This window comes from Pholcus phalangioides, unplaced genomic scaffold (genome assembly GCF_987345545.1).
Source record: "Pholcus phalangioides strain wild (caught in Gottingen) unplaced genomic scaffold, Ppha-v1.0 ptg000008l_1, whole genome shotgun sequence".
Taxonomy (NCBI): domain Eukaryota; kingdom Metazoa; phylum Arthropoda; class Arachnida; order Araneae; family Pholcidae; genus Pholcus; species Pholcus phalangioides.
The window spans coordinates 11,716,872-11,738,867 of NW_028301601.1; the positions used below are offsets into that span (position 1 = coordinate 11,716,872).

The 21,996-nt window shown below is 34.2% G+C and overlaps 1 protein-coding gene across 4 annotated transcripts in view; it reads left to right on the forward strand.

Annotated features, from left to right (window-relative positions):
- The window catches only part of LOC149083691 (uncharacterized), a 112,198-nt gene that overhangs the window by 43,416 nt on the left and 46,786 nt on the right, over window positions 1–21,996 (forward strand). For all 4 annotated transcript variants that reach the window (XM_089234180.1, XM_089234181.1, XM_089234182.1 and 1 more), the window contains exons 3-6: window positions 1,678–1,762; window positions 4,808–5,071; window positions 9,710–9,805; window positions 13,069–13,191. In XM_089234180.1, the coding sequence (XP_089090306.1) occupies window positions 1,678–1,762; window positions 4,808–5,071; window positions 9,710–9,805; window positions 13,069–13,191 (568 nt within the window). The remainder of the gene's footprint in view (window positions 1–1,677; window positions 1,763–4,807; window positions 5,072–9,709; window positions 9,806–13,068; window positions 13,192–21,996) is intronic.

The window sequence follows — 21,996 nt, forward strand, 5'->3', positions numbered from 1 at the left end:
TAATTTTGATGCCTCAAACAATAAAACAAATTCTCAATATGATCAGTCATAATCATAATAGTTATATGATTTATAATGTAAGAAAAAAAAGAATCTTGTGCCAAAAGAAGAAATACAATATTACATTACCTAACTCAAAAATTTATATGGGTTTTTTTTTTTCAAATGAGAGAAAAATTGTAATCTTTCGTGTTTTCTTTTTTTTACAACATGATTTCAACATGGTACAGATATGTTTTATAAGTGTTTTTACTTCTACAAACACGGCTTTTATATATTCTTTTTTTTCAAGTATGAAACACCCAAATGTGTGTGAACCAATTCCAAGATCGTCAATCAGTATTTGTGACATTCTTGTATTTTTTGACCATTATGAATGAATAAATTTGTTCAGATTATATTTTTTTTACTTATGAATAATCTACAGGGTCTTTATAATTCAAGTTTCACTTTGAAATGGCCATAAAAGAAAAACTACTGGACATAATGTTATCAAACTTGGTAATAGTTTACAGGAAGTCATTGGAATGCAATTTTTCGCAAAACAAAAGTTCAAAAAGCCATGTAGCCATTGCGATTTTGCATAACCCCACAAACAGTTATGTTTTAGAAACGATTAAAAACATTTTAAGCCTATGTCTTCATGTCTTATTTCATTTAACAATATTGCATACAATGCCAGTCCTCGCTGGTGGTGCGTTTTTTTTTTAAGGAAAATTCAATCCCATGACCTCCTGTAAACTATTACCAAGTTTGATAACATTTTGTCCAGTAGTTTTCGTTTTTGGCCATTTCAAAGTGGAACTTTAAAGACCTTAGATATGTATAAGTATATCAATGTCGAAAACAATTTCACGCTTCAAAAGTATTAGACATATTGCTACTCCAAATTTTTTGTTCCTTGTGTTATAGGATGATAACCTATATGTTATCTCTAGAATAATTTTTCAGTGGGTGAAAAAAAACTAAAAAAATTGTAGATCAGTAGGAAATAGATAGCTACTACGAATTCCAGTGTATTGAAATGTATTTTACAAAAAAAAAAAGACGAATTTGTGAAATGAATACTTATATTTATTGTGGCAGTTATCATAATATAATTAATTAGTTGTGATAAGAAGTCTTTATCTTTGAAGAAGTAAAGAGCAGCGTAATAGTAAGGAATAAAAATAAGTTTACCGTCTCACAGTTGAGTGATTAGCGTACTAGCCTTTGGCTGTGCAGGTCTAGGTTCAAATTCTGGTTCGAGCATTGGATGTCTACTAACACTAATAAATTTCCTGAACAGATCATACAGATGTCTTGGGAATATGTGAGGATCACAAAAAAAGTTTTATTGAGAAATGGGGAAAATTTTTATGGGAAAGACATTTTTATGTGAGAAAAGTGGACACCAAAAAATATATATGAACCATATATTGGTATATACTTGGTTGGAGAAATTTTATACGCTGCTTTGCATCCAGGAGCATATTGGATCAGCTTTAGAATGCATTGTTTTGTTTCATTGATAGCTATGAAGAATTATCTTGAAGTTGCATGTTCCAGCTTAATTGGCTCTTTAGTATGTAATGCATATGGAGATGGCTGAAGTATGGTGAAATTGGGATTAAATGCTATTTTTAATATTTCAATTTGGTTTTACTTTTGATCGCTTATTCTTTACAAATATTTCAGAAGCTCATCAGGCAACAGCAGATTTCCGAAGTTGGATGAATGTGCTCATTTCCATTATGAAAATGTTGAACTTGGACCAATTAAGGTAGTGTGGATTTGCTATGCTTTTATCTCCTATTTGAAGTTTTCTGAAGCGTTTTATGCATTCATTACCTTTTTCTTTTTTTTTTTTCATTTCTTTTTATACTCATTGCGAAGTTTTAGGATATCAAAATATACCGTGATTGCACTATTCAGGCTGTTTCATATTATTTGTCTACAGGACTATCTCTGCAAATGTTGACTTTGAAAAAGTGCACTTCAAATTACAATTTTAAAATTTTATGTTTCAATGAATATCAAATTAAAAAATATGGATTTTTTTTGTAAATGACTTCTCAAAGCAGAATCTATCTTTCACTAATTGGAAATTTTAGCAGGCATGATTTCTGTGAAAGTTTATCTTTTTTTATAGAACTTTTGAAAAAAATAACAACATTTTAAAAAACTGTATGTCATTTGTAATAGAGAAAGTATGATGTATTGAGAGTCAATGGTTGGAAACATGGTCCTGTGAACAAACAATTTGAAACAGCCTTTTATTCACCTACAAAATAAGAACATGTGTAGTGTTAACCATCCTAACTCCCAATTACACTTAATCCATTTAATAATTTAATGAAACAATTTTTATAGCAATTATTTGAACTTTGCAAAGCATATTGGTAAAAATTAAGATGCACCAAAAAACATTTTCCTCTTTCACAACTCATGACATAAAGCTTTACCTGAGCATCAATTACATTTCTATTCACCATAGTCTATGAGTCTGTTTCATGTCCAAGACTTGATCGATGTATAAAAAACTGCTAGAGTAAAAAATTTGTGAAAGACTTAATATAGTTTTCTTAAATTTTTAAACAAAAAAAGTGTTTTCACTCTTGTCTACCTTATCAATAAGTCTAGAACAGTGCAAATAGTACAGTGCATAGGCTTACAAACTTTTTAGGTTACAGAGGATTGATGAACGCCCATATATCTCCCTCATAATGTTAAATGTGTATAGAATAGAACTTCAACACTGACATTATTTTGTATTTTTAACAAAGATTCATTTAAATTCATTTTATAAAGGTGCAATTCGCTTCTATTTTTGTTGAATTCTTAAATTTTCAGAATATACTTTACATACACCTAATATGTACTGGTTTCTTACTGTGAACATAAATATTTTGAATTTCTTTTCTTTAACACTTTTTTTTATTAGAGCACTACAATATTTAAAAAAACTTTAAGCTTAAGATATTGGTAAATTTTGAGACCTGGCATTGGTGTACTATTCCTATATGAACTCTGTAACAGCATCTAAATCAGGGTCTCCAACTCTTATGCTGAATGCACACTGGTTAGACAAGACAAAGACAGCTTTAATCATTGTTGTTCAGGTTCATTTGAATGGCCCAACACACACCGGTTAGTCGTAAAAATTGAAACATTGCACCATACATATCAACATGAACAACATTGACTAAACTTGTCCAAAGCTATCTCGTCTTGTCTAATGGGCACCCATCTATTACTACGTTGGTTTGTCTGAGACAGGGGTCTTCAACCCATGGCCCAGACCACTGCAGAGGTATTTGTTAACATGTGTGGTGTAGCTAAGTGGCTTGCAGGTCTTTTTAAAATGCCAAACATGGCGTGGTGTGGGACAGAAGCACAGGTGAAGAAAATATTAGGGGGGCTAAAAATTGTTGTTTGTCCTCTATGCCTCAGCCCTTCCCCTCCCAAAATTTATTGGGGAGAGGGTACAAATTGCCTCAGCCCCCAGGTTCCGGTGGCTGTGGTACGGGATATAGGTTTTACTGTTTTCACAGTAAGAAACTCCCTTTTATAATATACAGGAGTATATGTAGAGTAAAAAAAAAAATTCATGTTTTTGAAGTTTGTATCTTAATAAAATTAAAATAATGTGATAGTTCACACACACACATATAGTTTTAGGCTTTCTATCGGTCAAAAGTAATTTTGTAAAATTAGACATTTTTTTCCCCACAGGGTCATTCAAGTATTATGTCAGCATCGATGCGGGAGGGAGTTTCCAATTTGCTGACTTTTGATGACAATGGGGGTGGGGGGTTGAATGAGATGCTTACGTCATCAACCACCCTTTATAAAAACATGAAATATTCTTAATGGCATCCTGAACCGTGGGTTGTGAAACATGTGCCACAGGCCTACTTTTGCGATCTGAAAATGTGCCTAGGGCTATAAAAATTTCATTATTAATGAAATTATTAATGAAATTTTTATAGCTTCCAGGCTGTTTGGCCTAGGGTATTTTAATTTAAATCAGCTTGATTTTGAAACAGTGTTGCTATTAAATAATACATAAGTTTTATATGAATGGTTACATATATAGTATATACACATGCATAAAAGTATTAATCAAACTATCAGACATGTCTTATAAAAGCATCTTTATCTCCTGGTCCTTAACTTACTAGAATCACTTGCATCAATATTCAAATGCTTCATTTTCTTATTCTCTTAATAAATTATCCTATTAGGAGTTGAATACAATGATTTTCAAACTATATCTTAATACTGAATTTCAAGTTCTCCAGACAACATTACATAGTTTTTGAGGTAAATTAACAAACACTGGATTTGACTTTAATTTCTTCTATTTTATTGAAATGTGCTGCAGTGTTTCAAGAATACGTCATTGATATGTGTATTCAATGTATATGTAAATGTGTATAACAATTATTTGCAATTCAGTTTGTTATCTTATCTAATAGCACACTGCTTGCCACTTTGAAGAAGGAAATGAGTCCAAATCTTGATTATATTTGGAAATCAAAGGAAACAATTTAATTTTTAAATTCAATTTCTATTCAAGACCACATTAAAATTCATCAAATTATTGGGGATAATATCGATTTTTTTTCCCATGTGATATCAGTAAGCAGTTGGTAGTAATGTATCTAGTAATTAGTAGATTCAATTGTTATCAGGGTGTTTCATTTCCTTTTTTACAAACTGGTGTTTTAAACATGGGGAAAGTACATTTGAAAAATGTGATTGAAATAATTATTGGCTTTTCCTTTGAGTTGCCATTGTATAACTGTTTTTTTTTGTATTGCAGGTTGTATTATGTGACAAACAGACAGAGTCAACAAAAATGCCAGCATTTGCAAGCTCATCTGCAAATAAGGAGAATGAAGTGGACAAGTTTTGCTTCTTGGTCTTGGTAGTTAGCAACGGAAGAAAATGGATGGTCAGACGGACATACAACGACTTCATTTTTTTAGACACCCAGTTGCACAGGTGTGTTTATGACAGAAAGTACAGCCTGCTGCGCGAATTACCAAATCTCACTCAAGAGAGTGTAGATGATGAAAATGCTGAGGTACGTTCATGTGTATTTTCACTTTAAATAATGTTCATTCAGTACCGGGTTCTGGCCTGAGTTTTATCTTTTGGTCAATTCCTAGTGCAATAGAACCCTGTTAATATGTATCCGACTTTCTGCACTCTGTAATAAAGGACATTAAAAATTTATAGGTTATTCCACTTCTTATGTAAATGGGTTTATAAAACCAAATAAATAAGATAGAATAATAAGATGGTGACGTCATGTTTCTTATACATGCAGAAGCAAAACTTTTGAAGTTTTATTCGTACACTAAAGTTTTTATTTTTACAACTTTATCAATAAAATAAAACTTGAAATTTGCCTATTTTTTGCTCTTGTCAATGATTTGAAAACAGTAATCACAGTTGAAATTGCAAACATTAAAGCAGATATACTGGAGCTTGCTTGAAAGGACTTAGATATTTTTCATAGGACTCACAGTAACAATGCTCATGCATATTCCCATTTGAAAAGTCTCTTTGCATAGAGCAGGCGGGCGTTTGACATCATACTTACATAAGCATGAAACTTCGAGCATTTGCCACTTTCGCTTTGAATATGGAAGCCAAATGACAGCACTTTTCGAACATGAAATGTGCATAAATTGGACATCATAAAAGCTGTTACTCGGATCCTACATCGTTTCACATTTTTTGTGTGGTAAATGCTAATTCTGTTCTTCATTCACTCAACAAAGAGGTTGAGTCATTGTTTTAAGTTGACATTTTCAAGAATCGCTACTTCTTCCAGAGCATCAGGCTTCAGTCATTGTAGCCTCTGAAATACATGGTGGCAGTTTTTATAGTACAGTAGTTCACCATGTAGTACATCTCGTTTCCCACTGCACTTACAGATGCATTTATTGTTTTACTAATTTTGAAATGATAGAGGTAGACTGAAAATGGCCAGTAGTTGGACATGAACATGGGTATTGTTCTGGGCCAGTTATGGCCATGCATTGGGCTGAAAAAAAGAAAGCCCATCTCTCTCTTGTTGTGAATTGTTTTTTTGTTCATTTTTAATGAAATTCAATTCAAATATATCAGCAAAGTTTGTGTAATAATAAGCATGCACAAATTGCCTCAGCATCAATTGAACATGTTTGAATTAATTTTGCCAGTGTTTGACTTGCAAAAACAAACATGGGTAAAATGGTCTGCAGACCAAAAAGTTTGTTCATTCATGGTTATATAGAGATCAGAATTTGTAAGCATATTTAGAATTTTGATTTGAAAATGTATAATAAATTTAAAATTACTTTCTTCTGTATAATCTAAAATATTTATTTTTAATACCTGTGATTGGAAACAAATGACATTATGCAGAGTTGATAACTGCTACATATTGTTCGTAGTTTTTTAGTTTCTATGGAGGGCAGCACTCAGCTATGGAGCTATAGGAGATACTGCGGGAATAGTTTTTTCTTCAAATTTTTATATTATCTTTTTCTAAGCGAAAAATATCAGGTCTGAGTTTCTTGCTGTATTTTACTTTTTTCTTTCGAAACAGCATTGGTGTTGATCTTTACTGTGACGATAAATACCCATGTAAGAAGGAAAACAAACTCTCTGACTGGAAAAGGGTTAGTGATCAAATTTAGCCTTCCATTGGACTGCGCATATGTAGAGGATAGGCACTCTTCTTTCCTCCATGTATCTCCTACATACTCACACTCGCTGGAGGGTTAGAGGAATACAATGACAAGCATGCGATCTAGGCTGACATCAGAGCATGACAAAAGGGCGAGTAACAAATATCTAAGGAAACAGTTATTTTCCGAATATTACGCTGAGGTGAACTCGGAAAGAAAAGTCATCATGTCTTCGCTGTGACTCGAACCCAGGCCCTCTTGCATTGGTTAACTTATGCAAGAGGGCCTGGGTTCGAGTTAACCTATGCAAGAGAGCCTGGGTTCGAGCCCCAGCAGAGATGTGATGACTTTTCTTCCCGAGTTCACCTCAGCCTAATATCCGGAAAATAATTGTTTCCTTGATATCTCAAGCTGAGAAAAAGTCATCTATCTATCTCTAAACAAATATCTAATATCGGACTTGGAAAATTTTAAAAGTATAAGGAATATGTGAAAAGCTGTCCTCTAGAATTGTTGCCTCCCCCCTCTGGTGAATGTGGTTTTGGATCCACCCGCCTCACTAAATGCCCAAACATGCAGAAAATTGTTTTCGTGATCAAAATCTCCCATGATGTGGAATAGATGCAGCCTTTTAAACTGTTCAGCTTGGCGAGTCTTGACCTGGGTTTATTGGCATGATAGCGCCTGATTGAGCCTGGGGAACTTGTTGCAGAGAGAATGTTTTGTCGTAGGTGCTCTGCTATGAAAAACGGTGTTGGGGTGACTTTGGGGTTGCTAGATTTACATTGCTAGACTTTATACGATCTGCAAGGGTGTATGACATTGAATCTTCATGAGCTAGTAAGGAACTCCGCGAACTCACAAAATTGCTGTGGGAGGCAGCTCACCTGGCCTAAGCCCCTTGGTTCCAGGGCCTAGGTGGTGTTGTATTTAAATGAAAATTGAATTGAAATATAAAATAAAGACATTTTGAGGGATTTTTTTATTGGACTGTGATTATGTTGACCCATGGATGTACCCCCCAGGGCAAAGCACAACATTCATCACTACTGAGAGGCTTCATGCCAATGTTCGTATATCTGCATTATGCACACATATAACCCGTTGAAACCCAGTGAGAGAATAAAATGGGGGGGGGGCTTGTTTTTTCTCGCAGTGGATATTATTTTTTAACCCTTCCAGTACCTCATTATGAAAAAATTATCAAGAAAATTTTTCGGTAGGTCATTTGTAGTTCTAATTAAAGCCTCTGCAAAGAATTACAAAACATTATTTAGTACACAATGATTTAATTAAGTACTTGAAAGTTTCGTCAGCACTATATGCCTACAATAAACTAAACACCAATTCAGATATGGTGAATATTATTTTATTTTACCGCAAAGAAAGCCATAATTTGTTTAATACATTTTTTAGACAACATTTTGTAAAAGCAGTGTTTTACCATGAACACTTTTACTGGGCCAAAACATCTGAATTTTATTAATTAACATATATATTTAAAAAACCAATAGTCCCACACTTGTGCTGTAATCTAGTAATCGTAAATTAGTTATACAGCCTTTGTTGCTAGTTCTGGTGTCCCTCAGGGATCTGTGCTAGGCTCGTTGTTATTTATCATTTTTATTAATGATCTATCCGCACTTTCAAAAATTGTCTACTCTTTGCTAATGATTTGAAGATTTTTAAAAGTATTGATTATATTGATGTATGTTATAGCCTACAAAATGAGTTGTCTTTACTTCACGAATAGTGCTTACTTAATAGACGTAATCTCAATATTGATAAATGTTTTGTTCTTTCATTCACTCACAAAAAGAATCCAATCTTTTTTACGTATCACATTAATAATAGCCAATTGCTTAGAAGAACCTCTGCGACCGATTTAAGCGTTATTTATAGTACCAATTTTAAATTTGCTGATCACATTAAAAATCTTTGCTCTGAGTCATATAAAAAACTTGGTTTGCTGAAAACAATGTCGAGACATTTCAAGGATAGTAATACGTTAATATCCCTTTTTAATACGCTTATAAGATCTAAACTTGAATATTCTTCAATTATCTGGAACCCATTTCACGCTTGCCATATTATGAGTCTTGAAATTATTCAAAACAATTTTCTGAGGTATTTATATGTATTTCAAAAAAACATGGTCCTTATAACAATATTCTATCTGCCACTCATCTACGAAACAGTTTCAATGTCAATAGCTTACAAAAACGCAGAGAGTACTTGCTCGTTATTTTTTTTCAAGAAACCGTTGACTAACCAAATTGATTGCATACCCATTCTTAACAAAATCTGTTTCAATATTAAGTGTCACAATACAAGATCTAATTGTTTATTTGCCATCAAATCATATAATACTAATATTGGTAATTACTGTGCTGTAAACAGATTTTCCCAATTTTATAATGTGCTTCCTCAACATCTGGATATTTTTCATTTGTCTGTTTCCAACTTTAGAAGATTTTTGCTCGAATTGCGTTGTGTATATATCTTTGTATAAAATTTTTGTATTTTGCGTAATTTTTAATACTTTTTATTTGCCTTTTGTGTACTTTATCATGTCGTTTTTTCTATTCTGTGCTAATTTTTATTTTTACTTCCAGCTGTAATTGGGTTTAAACCTGTAGTTTTGTATTTTAAATAAATAAATAAAATACCAACACTTAACAAGATATATGTAAGAGATGTTAAGTGGGATAAAAAGTTGGATATACTCTAAAGTACTGTCAGTACTGAAAAGGGAAAAAATTCAGAAAATTCAGTCTTTACCTCAATGATGAAATACTGATAACCCTTGAGTTGAAGTTAAAAAATAATAAAGTGAGAAAAAAAAAAACCCCCCCACGTTTTGTGCATATAGGGTCTCGATATAGCAATTCATCTAAAAAATCAGCATTCACAGATCATCAATGCAGTGGAATTCTTTTGGCAGAAATATAGATACCAATTTTCACTGATGTTGAATTTTATGTTGATAATAGTGTTTTAATGTTGCTAATGCAATGCTATTGTTGTTTTTTTGTTTCCAGGGAAAAATACGATCTATGTTGACTGATTATTTGCTGAGGTTTTCACAGTTGGCAGGCAGTCTTATTACTTGTGGCCCAGTGCTGAATTGGTTGGAGGTAACATTTCTCGAGTACTGTAATCTCAATAATCTGAGGTTGAATCAAAACCACCTCAGATTATCAAAAATTATTATTGTTTCAAAAAAACAAATAGGCCCTCCCCCTTGAAAAAAATCATATTGATTTTTTTTTTTTAATTTGAATCGGCTACTAGGCCTGATTTATTATTTTTTTCTAGGACCCTTCATTTAAGGACTTACTGAGGGAGTTTCTTTATGTTGATTTTTTTTCTAAAAAGTGTAAATAGAAAATTATTGATCCACACAATGAAACAAGCATAATAGTTGGTCTGGTGGCCTGTGAGCAGTAGTCATCTTTCATTTTTGGTCCACATTATCTTTGCCATTCTCAATCACATCCTCTTGTATAGGCCCAAGGGCCAACAATATTGTATAAATGAATAAAAACAAGATTATAAACTCCTGCTCTACTGCAGTGCAGGGTTTAAGCTATGGTTGCATTTTTTGCAAAAAATGTGAAAGAAAATCTTTGAATGCGAAGGAAGTAGTAGCCACTTTCGTAAAAAATGCGTACAGGAGGTATGAAACAGGTAGGCATCCATCCATCAATCATTAGCATTTTAACATTTTCAGAGTTGCCAACTGCTACGGATTGTCCAATCTGCAATAAATTATGAAGCTAAATACTACAGAAACCGGATTTTAAAAAAATTGGGTCTTTGAGTTTCTTGCAGTGTTTTATTTATTTTTATTATTATTTTTTCAAATTGCATCAATCTTTACGATAACAATGAATTCGTATTCGAATTGGAAGGCAATCTGTAAATCTGCGTCTAAACCTGCCGCTCTACTCGATGCCCAAATGTGCAAAAACCTGTTTTCTGTCAAAACCGCCTCATGCTGTGCGCTAAAAACAAGTTTTTGTGTGCTTCAAAACGGTGGAGGGGACAGGTTTTTCGCAGCGGGTCTGGACCCGGCTTCATTTGCATAGTGCATGGTCGAGCTCGCGGGAACTCGTGTCTGAAAGAATGTTTCATTGTCGGTGCCGTAAAAAAACTCTGATGCAAAGAAATCGGGCATGGATGGGGGGTTGATTTAGGGTTAGCAGAACCAAGTAAAATCACGCTTAAAACAAAACAAGATATATGGGGGTCTAGGGTTGCAAGATGTCCATATATACGGCCCACAAGGGCATATGCATGTTGGGAGTGCATTGAATATTCATGAATTATTTAGGGACTCTGCGACCTTGGAAAGTTGTTTCGTGGGGTGATGTGGTCCGAGCCTTCTAGGTTCCAGTGCCAATATGGTGCTGTTTTTAATGAGCTTTCAATTAAAATTTTTTGAGTGTTTATTTTTTATTGCACTATATGATTATGATGTCCCAGAGGGGTACCCCCTTCACATGGCAAAGCTGAACATTCATCACTACTTACAAGCTTTAAGCCAATGTTGGCATGTCTGCATTTGGCTAAAGCTTTTTTTCCTATTTTCGCTCTTTTGCTAAAGGAATTTTTTATCTAGCTTAAACCCTGCTGCAGTGGTTTTCAACTTTGAGACTAACCCGGTAAATTATAATTAAGACAATAAACAATCAATTAAATATTAATTGCACATTATTTTACTAGCATCTCATTAATTACTAATAAAAACAGCCAACTAATTAATAAAGGGACTTTCGTCTGTAAGATTTGTTATCATATGAACTATTATGGTATAATTGATGTTATGGCCGCCCAGCAGATGTGTGTCAGAAACAATGCTAACTGTATATTGTCTTACCAAAGTGTTGCCATGTGTCCTTGAGGAAAGAATTTTAATCCTTATCCTGGTTCTAAGTTTGTTGGTTTTTACGTATCTAGTAGTATTCTATCATATAAACATAAAATATCCTATTTTCCCAAATATACAGGACACATTTTAAAAATTAATTACAAATTAACCAATTAACATAAAAGGTGCAGTTTGCACTAAAATTCATATCATGGCCAGGAGTTTTTTTTTTATATAAATTTAAAAAAATTCAAATTTCACTCACGGGTGGTGCTATAAAATAAAATACTTGACATTACACAAAAAAAATGCAACACAAACAGTGCATAATTAATGTTTATGACAATTTGTATTGCATAAAACTATCACATTTCAACATGAGTGATTGTTTTTAGCTCAGGCTACATCTAAACAAGTGAAAGGGTATAATGTTGAAATATGATAGTTTCATACATGCCAAAAATTCTTGGGGGGGGGGGGAATTTCAAGAACATTGCAAACTTTTGGAACTACTTAAATAAGTTTTTTTGCTCTATATTTAGGTACATATACTCACTCTCTCTTACTTCTGTTCGCCATGATTTTGCTTCGCGAATTCGCTGTACTATTTTTCTTATTGAGAAGACACCAACGAATACACACCCCGCTCGGTCTCACCGAGCGTGAAGATTTGGTATTCAACATAAGTGGGAAACTCGGTCAGCGCGACTAGTGGTTAAATTTTTCCTCTGAAGACGGCACCCATTGGTGTTGAAATGCATTAGGACTTTTATTATATTTTTTGTGTATTTGCCTTATTCGTTGGTGTCTTCTCAATATTCTTGGGCAAAGTGGATCAACTCTTCTACTATTTTTCTTTTCTGTCTCTATCCACATACACAACCTAGTACCAATCCCAGCCTTGTCTGTACTAAATCAAAGAGAGGCAACGTTAGCTCTTTCCCCAAATGTATCATGAGCAGAGCCTCTGAAGTTTAGTACATCTAGCATGCATTGCTTGGCTCACGATGAAATATTTTGTGACAGTGGTACACATGGATAAGAAATCCCAGCAAAACTCTGAAGCACAATGCATAGTATGTGCATGTAAATGCACCTTTTGAAAAACTTAGGCGGGGGAAGCTCAAGCAAATTTTTTTACGCTTGTTGGAGTTGTACAGATTTTGAAAGCTTGGCGAAGCTACAACTAAAAAAAGCTTAGAAACCTCTGTTTTAGTAAATAAGAAATGCCAAATATGTTTTAAAATACAAAAGGTTATGGGTGGGGGGAGGAAACTTTGAATGCAGTAAAAAATTAACCCTCTGTTCAATTTGTTTTCCCACTTTATTAAAAAATGTTAAAACCTGAAATGTTGCAGTGTACCCTGACCTTTGTTAAGGTGAAATGTACAGCTGGTTTTATTTTATTTTTATAAAATGGGCCCAAAATAAAACAGAATCAGAAATCATATAATATAAAAACATATACAAAATTAAATCAACATGGGCATTGAGATTTAAATAAGTATTTTCCATTTCTTGTACTAGCTTGACAACAGGGGCAATCGTCTCATAGTGACAGATGAGGTTGCTATCAACACTCCAGCTGTTGCTGCTGCGTATGTTGTAATGAGTTACAATGCCCTGGCGGCTGATGAAATATCATTTGACGTAAGTACATCATATCTTCATGTGTTGCCAAAATATCTGTAAAAACTTCATAAAACATGAGGTAAATGACATTTTTTATTATATTATTGTTGCGAGACCAAATCACGATATTTATTTTATATTGAAATGAAATGAACAATACTCATTGAAAACATCTACATTGTTGTGTGAAGCAATGTAAACTTTTAATCAATTACTCAAATATTCACTACAATTAATCTGACTAAAAATATAGAAACTGAATACACAATTTAAACAAAGACGAATAAAAAAATAATTTCCTTGTCAAACAAAAAAGCAGATTGCCACTCAAAACATAACCACTTACTCACTTCCTGTCAAGGTCCTCTGTGGTGGAATATACTTTACATTCTACATTTTTAGCTAACTTTTAAAACAAAAAAATTAAATATTAATGGGCAACTGCCGACTGACCCTCATAATCGAAAGACACCACAGAGTGGCATTATCAAGAACTACACCTAGAGATGTGTTCTATTCGGGGATGCCTGTTGGCTAAAAATGATCACATGGTGGTGGTTTTTTTCTTCTAGAATTTGTATAGGTGTCGAGAGTAACAATTTGTTGTGACTAAAACAGTTTGATATAGAGAAATATCAAAGGGGTTTTCGATATTATCTTTTCATTTCAATTTATCAAAATACACCAGTGTAATGTATCCATGGGCCCCCGGCATGAAGGTCCAAAATTGTCATCGCATAAATACATAAATGTTTACTTTTTGTTTTTCGTTGGCAGCGGTGGTCGTGTGGCGGCGATCAAGGCCGATCGTGATGTTACCGGCCTGCAATCATATATAAAAGAAATTACCTTGAAGCCGATTGGCTTGTTTAGACGCATGCAGCCGTGAGTTTTCCCTTTAAATACCTGCCGTACATTGTCACGATCGCTCTCTTTTATAACTGCATTTTAACTCGAATAACTTCTTGTTAGCTCAAAATGATCAGTTGAGGTCGTTAAACTAAAAAAAAGTCATGTCATAACTTGAATAACTTTTGTTCTATATTTCCCGGCTGGTTCAGTGAAAATTATTTTATCATGAAAGTTCTGTAAATGAAAGTCTAATAGCCTTTTATGAGTTTTACAGCACCGATCTGGTAACTATCGGCCTGCTCTGGATGGTGAAGCCCCTGCATGAATTATCGGTGGAGGTGTCTATCTACGCCGATCTAGACGTCCCGTTATCTTGTGTTCAAAGACGTCAGCTTTACTAGTTCCTGAGGGCTCTTATCTCTGAGAGATCTTCAGCCGGTGTTGGTTGCTGGTGACTTGCCATGAACTCCGGAACTTTGTTCTTCAATTAGCTCTACTAACATGGATGGATCTGTATTGTGTCTACCCTGGTCCATGACTGGAAAGGTGTTCAACAGAACGTGGACTTCCTATGGTGAGATTGATCCATATCTACTAACATAAAATTTTTGAACTGAAAGAAAAACTTAATTGTTAAATTGTTCACAATGATAAATTGTTTTGTACCATCCCTTTTGGGGTTACACACCCATGTTACAAATTGCTTTGTAACATCTCTTTTGGGGTTGCATGCCCGGTTCGAATTATCCAAAGTTAAGGCAGATAGCAAGTAGGAAATAAATAAACAAAAGTTTGTTTTGTACACTTCAATTGCTTTATTACATTAAATGGATTTTGTAAATTTGCATTCACAGGTTAACCCTCAATTTATCGTTGCGAACAATTTTACAATTAAGTTTTTCTTTCAGTTCTAAAATTTCATGTTAGTAGATATGGATCAATCTAACCATAGGAAGTCCATGTTCTGTTGAACATCACCTTTCCAGTTGTAGACCAGGGTAGACACAATACAGATCAATCCATGTTAGTAGAGTTAATTGAAGAACAAAGTTCCGGAGTTCATGGCAAGTCACCAGCAACCAACACCAGGTGAAGATCTCTCAGAGATTAGAGATGAAAGTCCTCAGGAACTAGTAAAGCTGACGTCTTTGAGCACAGGATAACAGGACCTCTAGATCGGCGTAAATTGACACCTCCACCGATAATCCATGCCGGGTTTCATCATCCAGAGCAGGCTGCATAGTTACCAGATCGGTGCTGTAAAACTCATAAAAGGCTATTAGACTTTCATTTACAGAACTTTCATGATAAAATCATTTTCACCGAACCAGCTGGGAAAGAGAGAATAAGAGTTATTCAAGTTATGACATGACTTTTTTTAGTTTAACAACCTCAACTGATCGTTTCGAGCTAACAAACAAGAAGTTATTGGAGTTAAAATGCAGTGATAAAATAGAGCGATTGTGACAATGTACGGCCAGTATTTAAATGGAAAAAAACTAAACAAGCCAATCGGCTTCATGGCCATTTCTTTTATATATGATCGCAAGCCGGTAACATCACTATTGGCCTTGGTCGTCATCACATGACTACCACTGCCAACAAAAACAAAAAGTAAACATTTATGTATTTATGCGATGACGATTTCGGACCTTTATGCCGGGGGGCCATGAATACGTTACACCAGAACCTTGGTTATGTGAACCTATGTCTATTCAGAATTCTCTAGCCCCAGCTTCGTCAAACATAATTTTTTTCATCAACATCGAGGAGATTATCACAAAATTTTGAAATTATCCTAGGGAGGAAAATGATGTTAATGAGTGCAAGAAAAGGCATCACGAGAGAAAATAAGTAGTAACAATGCTTTAGATGGATTTTTTTTGAAAGGGTTTTGTTTGTTTGTGTTGAATATGTGTTTAACTAATGAGTTCTTATGATGATGATGATGATGTCACTACTACTTAACCGTACATAAATATTCGTCTGGAGAATTTTTAATGAATTGGTACATGATGGAATGTAAGTGTGTGTGTGTCAATATATTTATGTTACTAGAGCTATGCTTGTTTCATATTATACTGGTTCTGATTTATACTGGACCTTTAAATTTACTGCATATTCGATTATCAGAAAATTTTCGGATGATGTCTCTTTCCAATCAAGTCGGATGATCAAGGTTTGTGTTTGCAAAGCCCTTATCTCAAGATCAATTACTGACCTTTAAAAGCTCATTCATTTTGTTTTTTCTTGCATCTAAAAGAAGTAAAAAAAATGTCTTGCTTTTAAACGCTATGCATTATAAGGGTTACTCAACTTTACTCTGATAAAACAGTGCATCACAATGGAACTGCTTCCACAGATACTTGAAACAACGATAAAGAACATATTTTGTAATCAAAATCACTGTGCACAAAATCGTACACATTTGAGTATTAATTCAGCCCGCACAGGAAATTTATAAATTACTTCATTTATTCAAAATGTGTCATAGCGTAGGAAGTTAAATTTTTTATGTGTAAAAGAAATAAAATTATGTAAACCGGCTACCATTGATTGATTAATATTTGCTCACAGATTCACTCAAATATGTTTATACTGGGGGGGGGGGGGAGAGAATCAATTAAAAAGTTTCAACTACCCAATAAACAATTTTTGATTATTTTTAAATGTCAGATATTTGTAACAAGAGTAGTTTCCATCTCCCAGGTTTCTCTGCTTGGATTTTATCATTGTTTTAGAAAGTCAGTCATTCAGGTTACTCACCATTTGTCAAAAACTCTCTATTTCGAAATTTTTTCCCTCCTTTATCAGTTTTGAGATAGAGGTTTGACTGTAATTCAACAATAATTTTTGATCATGATTTGATAGTCGATTGAATAATCTTTATCTTATATTGATTTTAGCTCTTTTGATTGACATTTGGTTCAGAAAAACTAACGGCGAATCTATAGGCAAAGCAATGAGTAATTTAAGTGAAACTTGATAGTATAAAATTTTTTTTATGTTAAAGCATTTTGCCATTTAATCGAAAGCAGAAATTCACAAAAAAAAAGTATCTACAAATATATTTTGCTTAAACAAATCAAGATATTTTCATTTAATTAGATACATCGATGACCTACAGAAATTAGTAACAGAGATAAAGTTGGATTCACATCTACAGACATGCACTGTTTCAAGCATCTAACCAAATTGTTATTTATTACATGTTTCTTGCAAATTTTTCCTTTTTTTTTAATTGTTATTAATTATATATTTAAAAAAAAAAAGTTTTTGTTTATGTTGTCAGTAAAATTATGATATAGCCATACTTTGTTTGCCAACAAAAACTATCATTGCAAAAACATTATTGTTATATCCAGAGTCAGTGTTATTCATCATGCACCCCAAATTTATGCTGTTGCAAAAAATCAAAACAGATTAGTTGATTAATAGAATTCCGATTTTTTGTCTCTGTATAGGTGTTTACCGCATCATAATTTTGTGTATTACCCAAAATGTAGTAATTACCAAGAACTTTATTAACACTTTTTCTGTGATCGGTAGACATGAAGTACATGTTACCAGCTGCCCACCAAAATAATAAAAATCTAGCAAGATGTTTAAAATACCGTATATACTCGTGTATAAGCCGAGTTTTTTTTTGTGGAAAAATTCGTTCCCCAAGTGGGGGGGGGGGGGGGTCGGCTTATACTCAGGTCAGTTTTTGATGAGAAAATATCGACCCGCGCAATCAGTAGTCATTTTTGTAGCATTATTGATATAGGATATGTCCAAACCCCACAGAACTGATAATGTCTAAGCCGATGCAAAGAAATCGAAAACATCACTGGCTGGTGGTGTCTAACGTTGATTGTACAGCCTTTAGATGCCTTTAGGCCATCAACAAGCGTCTCAAAGACTATTTGAGGAATTTGTGGATCGAATGGATGAGTTCCAATGATAAAGAAACTACAAAGAGTGGTGCCTTGAAGAAACCTTACATTGATCTAGTGAGCTATCTAGAGGCGTAGAATTGTGTTTCCGCCTAAATTATCATCCGATCCTTCAAAAAGTGTTGCATCAGCAATGCGATGGACGGAACTGAAGAAGATATCCTCTTTGAAAGTGACAATGGCAATGACAGCCCAGATGAAGATAAAAATGAAGATGCCGCAACGCCTATGATGATCTGATGGATTGCCATGCAGTGCCGTCTTAACGCATGGGCTCACTCGGGCCTCAAGAAAAGAGGGGCCTCAGAAAAATGAGAAGTATTTGAATTTTTTGAGAATTTTCCAGGTAGGGACTCAGAGAAATCACTTGGCCCGGGGTGCTCCCATGATGCTCTTAAGACAGCCCTGTTACCATGACCTTGAAGACTTAAAAAAAACGGATTAAAAAGTTTGAATCATTTTCTATTGTAGATTTCCGCAAGCTATTAATTTTTTACACGAAAATATAGTAATTTTTTTCTCTAAAATGCACGGAATTTTTGGGGTCGGCTTATACACGGGTTTTCAATTTATTGCTGTTTTGGTGGTCCTGAAGTGTGGGGGTCGGCTTATACACGAGTATATACGGTAGATTGAAAGGTAATTTTGATTAAGATATAAAAAAATACATCATTTTAGAAGGTTTCTTAATTTCTTCATAAAATATAGTTATAGCAGGATTTATCATAGAGGAAGATGATGTGTGAGAGAAGTTAAACATATTAGACTTAGGTGATTCCAAAAAAAAATTTGAAAGATATCGCTGTAGAGGATTGATCATAAAATCAAATATAATTGTTGCTAGTTGTGTAATAAAACCTCACTACAATAATATAATTGTTATCATATACAGTAAAACCTGTGTATGACGATACTGGATGAATGCCAGAGCTCTGCCACGGAACTTACCCCATTGCAGAGATCTCATCCAGCCCAGCTTCGTGGCAGAGTCTGGAACAGTCTATAACAATGCTGTAAGGACCTAGAAGAAATATTGTTACATACAGACAGTTTGAGCATTTGCTCTACTTCCTATTGAATAGGAATTGTTCCCGGACTGAATAAAATATCGTTGCAGGCAGGTTTATTGTTATAGACAGCACCAAATATTCGAAAGAGTTGTCAACAATAGCTTAAATTTATTGGTGTATAATGACAATGATGTCTCTTGATATAACTATCCCACGCAATTTTTTTTGTCTGCAGAGTATCATTATACAGGCTGTCCCAAATTTTTTAACAGTGGATATCTCTGTAACCGCTGACTTTCGAAATGTACTTTCAAATACAAAAAGTTTTCAAATGACATGCAGTTACTTAAAATCTGAAAATTAGTTTAAGGGGTCATATACATGAAAAAATAAACTTTTTATATGGCCCCCATATGCTTAACAACCTAATCAGAGAGCTGTTGCCCTGTCTTTCCTGATGCTAACAAAAAAAAAGTTTTCACGCTTCCAAGTCCAATATTCACTGAGATATTCAAATTTGAAAAATGGAGGAAATTTGGGGGAAAAAGGCTCTAAATGCAAAAAAAAAACCATTTTACTAGCATTAAATTTCCTCTGTTTTATGAATTCAAATATCTTTGAATATTGCACTTAGGAATATGTGTGTTTTTTTTTTTGGGGGGTGGGGGGTTTGCATCAGGAGAGACAGAGCAACAACTTTCTGATTGGGTTTTTGAGCATACAGGGACCATATAAAAAGTTTATTTTTTCATGTATATGACCCCTCAAACTATAATTTTCAGATTTTAAGTAACCACGTCATTTGAAAACTTTTTTAATTGAAAGTATGTTTGTAAAGTCAATGGTTACAGAGACATCTGTTGTGCAAACAATTTGGAACAGCCTATATAGGAAGTTCGCCCTATGTATATAATGTAAAACATAAAAAAATATATATACAGGGTGATTCAGAAAAGATAGAAAAAACTTGAAGAGTTGTGATAGTACACACCTATACAAACGATTGTCATCAAAGAATGTATGTCTGACATGAAACGCAAATCATAGCTCGTTTTGAAACTGGTGCTCTGCAAATGTTAAAACTGCATTCCTGTCTAAATTTATCGGGAGAAAAAGAATGCCATGCATGCAAAGTAACCTGGGGAAGAAAAAGAAAGTATATTCAATTCTGATTTACAGTGCATCAGATCGGGAAGCAAGAAAGTATCCCAGCTGCCGATGCAAGTGCACAAATATTTTTGTATTGGGCAACCGTCTGTTGGGGAAAATGCTCACCATACATTCGTGCCACCTCTGGTATTTTCATTTGTGGCTCAGTCAATGAAATGGGTGTCTGCTTTTTCAGTATTGCTAAAGTGTGCCATTATCCTGTATGTTAGGATGGTTGCACACTGGAATAACTTTACAGGTCTGGCATCCGTGCCTTTTATTCACTGTGACGCAGATTTTCATGCGGTTTCTTGTTCCTCAGGTTGCATTTACATGCATGGTGTTCTTTTTCTCCTGATAAATTTCAACAGGAATGCCATTTTAACGTTTGCGAGCGGCCATTTCGAAACTTCCTAGTGCATTTGCGTTTCATGTTAGACCTTGCATTCTTTGATGGCAATGGTTTGTATTGGTGTGTACTATCAGTTCTCAAAGTTTTTCCCATCTTTTCTGAATCACCCTGTATATGTGCATGTTTCATTCTGGCTGCCGTTCCATAACAACACTTGTCTGAAACAGTGAATGTCTGTAGATATGAATACACTTTTAGTGATCTTCAAATTGTAAAATACAGTAACAATTAGTTGGTTGAATCGATTTTTCCACATGTGAGAAATACAACATGTTCACAAAAAACGTCTCCCAACACAGTTTGATTGTACAGATGTTCCTCTCTTTACACGATTAATTGGCCATGTTGGTCTGTCACTCTGTAACAACAGATTATGGCTATCATTCATGTCATTATACATTTAGGAAAGCTACTTGTAAGTGAGCTCCGATGAGGTGGATTCAGGTGTTTTTCATTCACATTAGTCTCATTTTCACAACCAATTTTGTCATTTTATAAACTATGTCATATCTTTACTTTTACTTACTTTTTACTGACCTAATTTTTAAGCTCATTTTCAGAATTAAAATCATTATACTAATGGCATATTTTTAAATTAACTTTTCTTAATTGCATTATAACAGAAATATGTAAAGTGAGGCAAGGGATACGTGTGCAATCCCCCCTTCCACCCCCGTATTTGTATTGGAAGGGGTTATGTTCCAGGAGTTAGAGAAAATCTGCAAATAACCTGTACCCTAAAATTTTGTTCTTTTAGGCATCTCGTCACATTATCTGCTTTGTTTGGAAGAAGTAGAGGGGAGGGGTGTTCACAGTGATTTAAGGGGATGCTTTCTAAAAAAAACATGATGCCTGTTAGTTGTTTCTTCTAAATCCCAGTTAGAGTTGTTAGAGTATACAGGGGTCAGTCCAGACTTTTTTTGTAAGGTCTATTTTTGTGAAAAATTAGTGATTTTGCAGGAAGAAAAATAATCTAATTAATAAATCCAAAAGAAATGAAATGCTAAATTTATGATTTCATTAATGTGTATTTTGTGAAGGGTCCATTTTTCAGCTCCAGAATTTTTTTAAGGATCCGGGAAACACCCGAATTTTGGCTAGACAGACCCCTGATACAGTAACAATTAGTTATTGAATCAATTTTTCCACATGTGAAAAATGTCTCGCAGATGGGTCTAATTTATGGAAATGATCCATTGCCGATTTAAACTTATGAAGCCTTTGCTATGTTGTTCACAATGAACTTGTCTTCTAATTCTCAAGATTTGGCGATTGAGTAATGAATAGCTATACTGTGCATACATTTTTTATTGCACCCTCAAAAAAACAGCACTTTGTACATGAGACATGTAGATCCAGGGCTATACAGCGTGTTCTGTTGATAGACTGACAAACTCAGAGGGTTGTTAGTAGACATCAAGAGGAACAAAAACTGCAATGAAACATGGTGTTGCAAGCCATG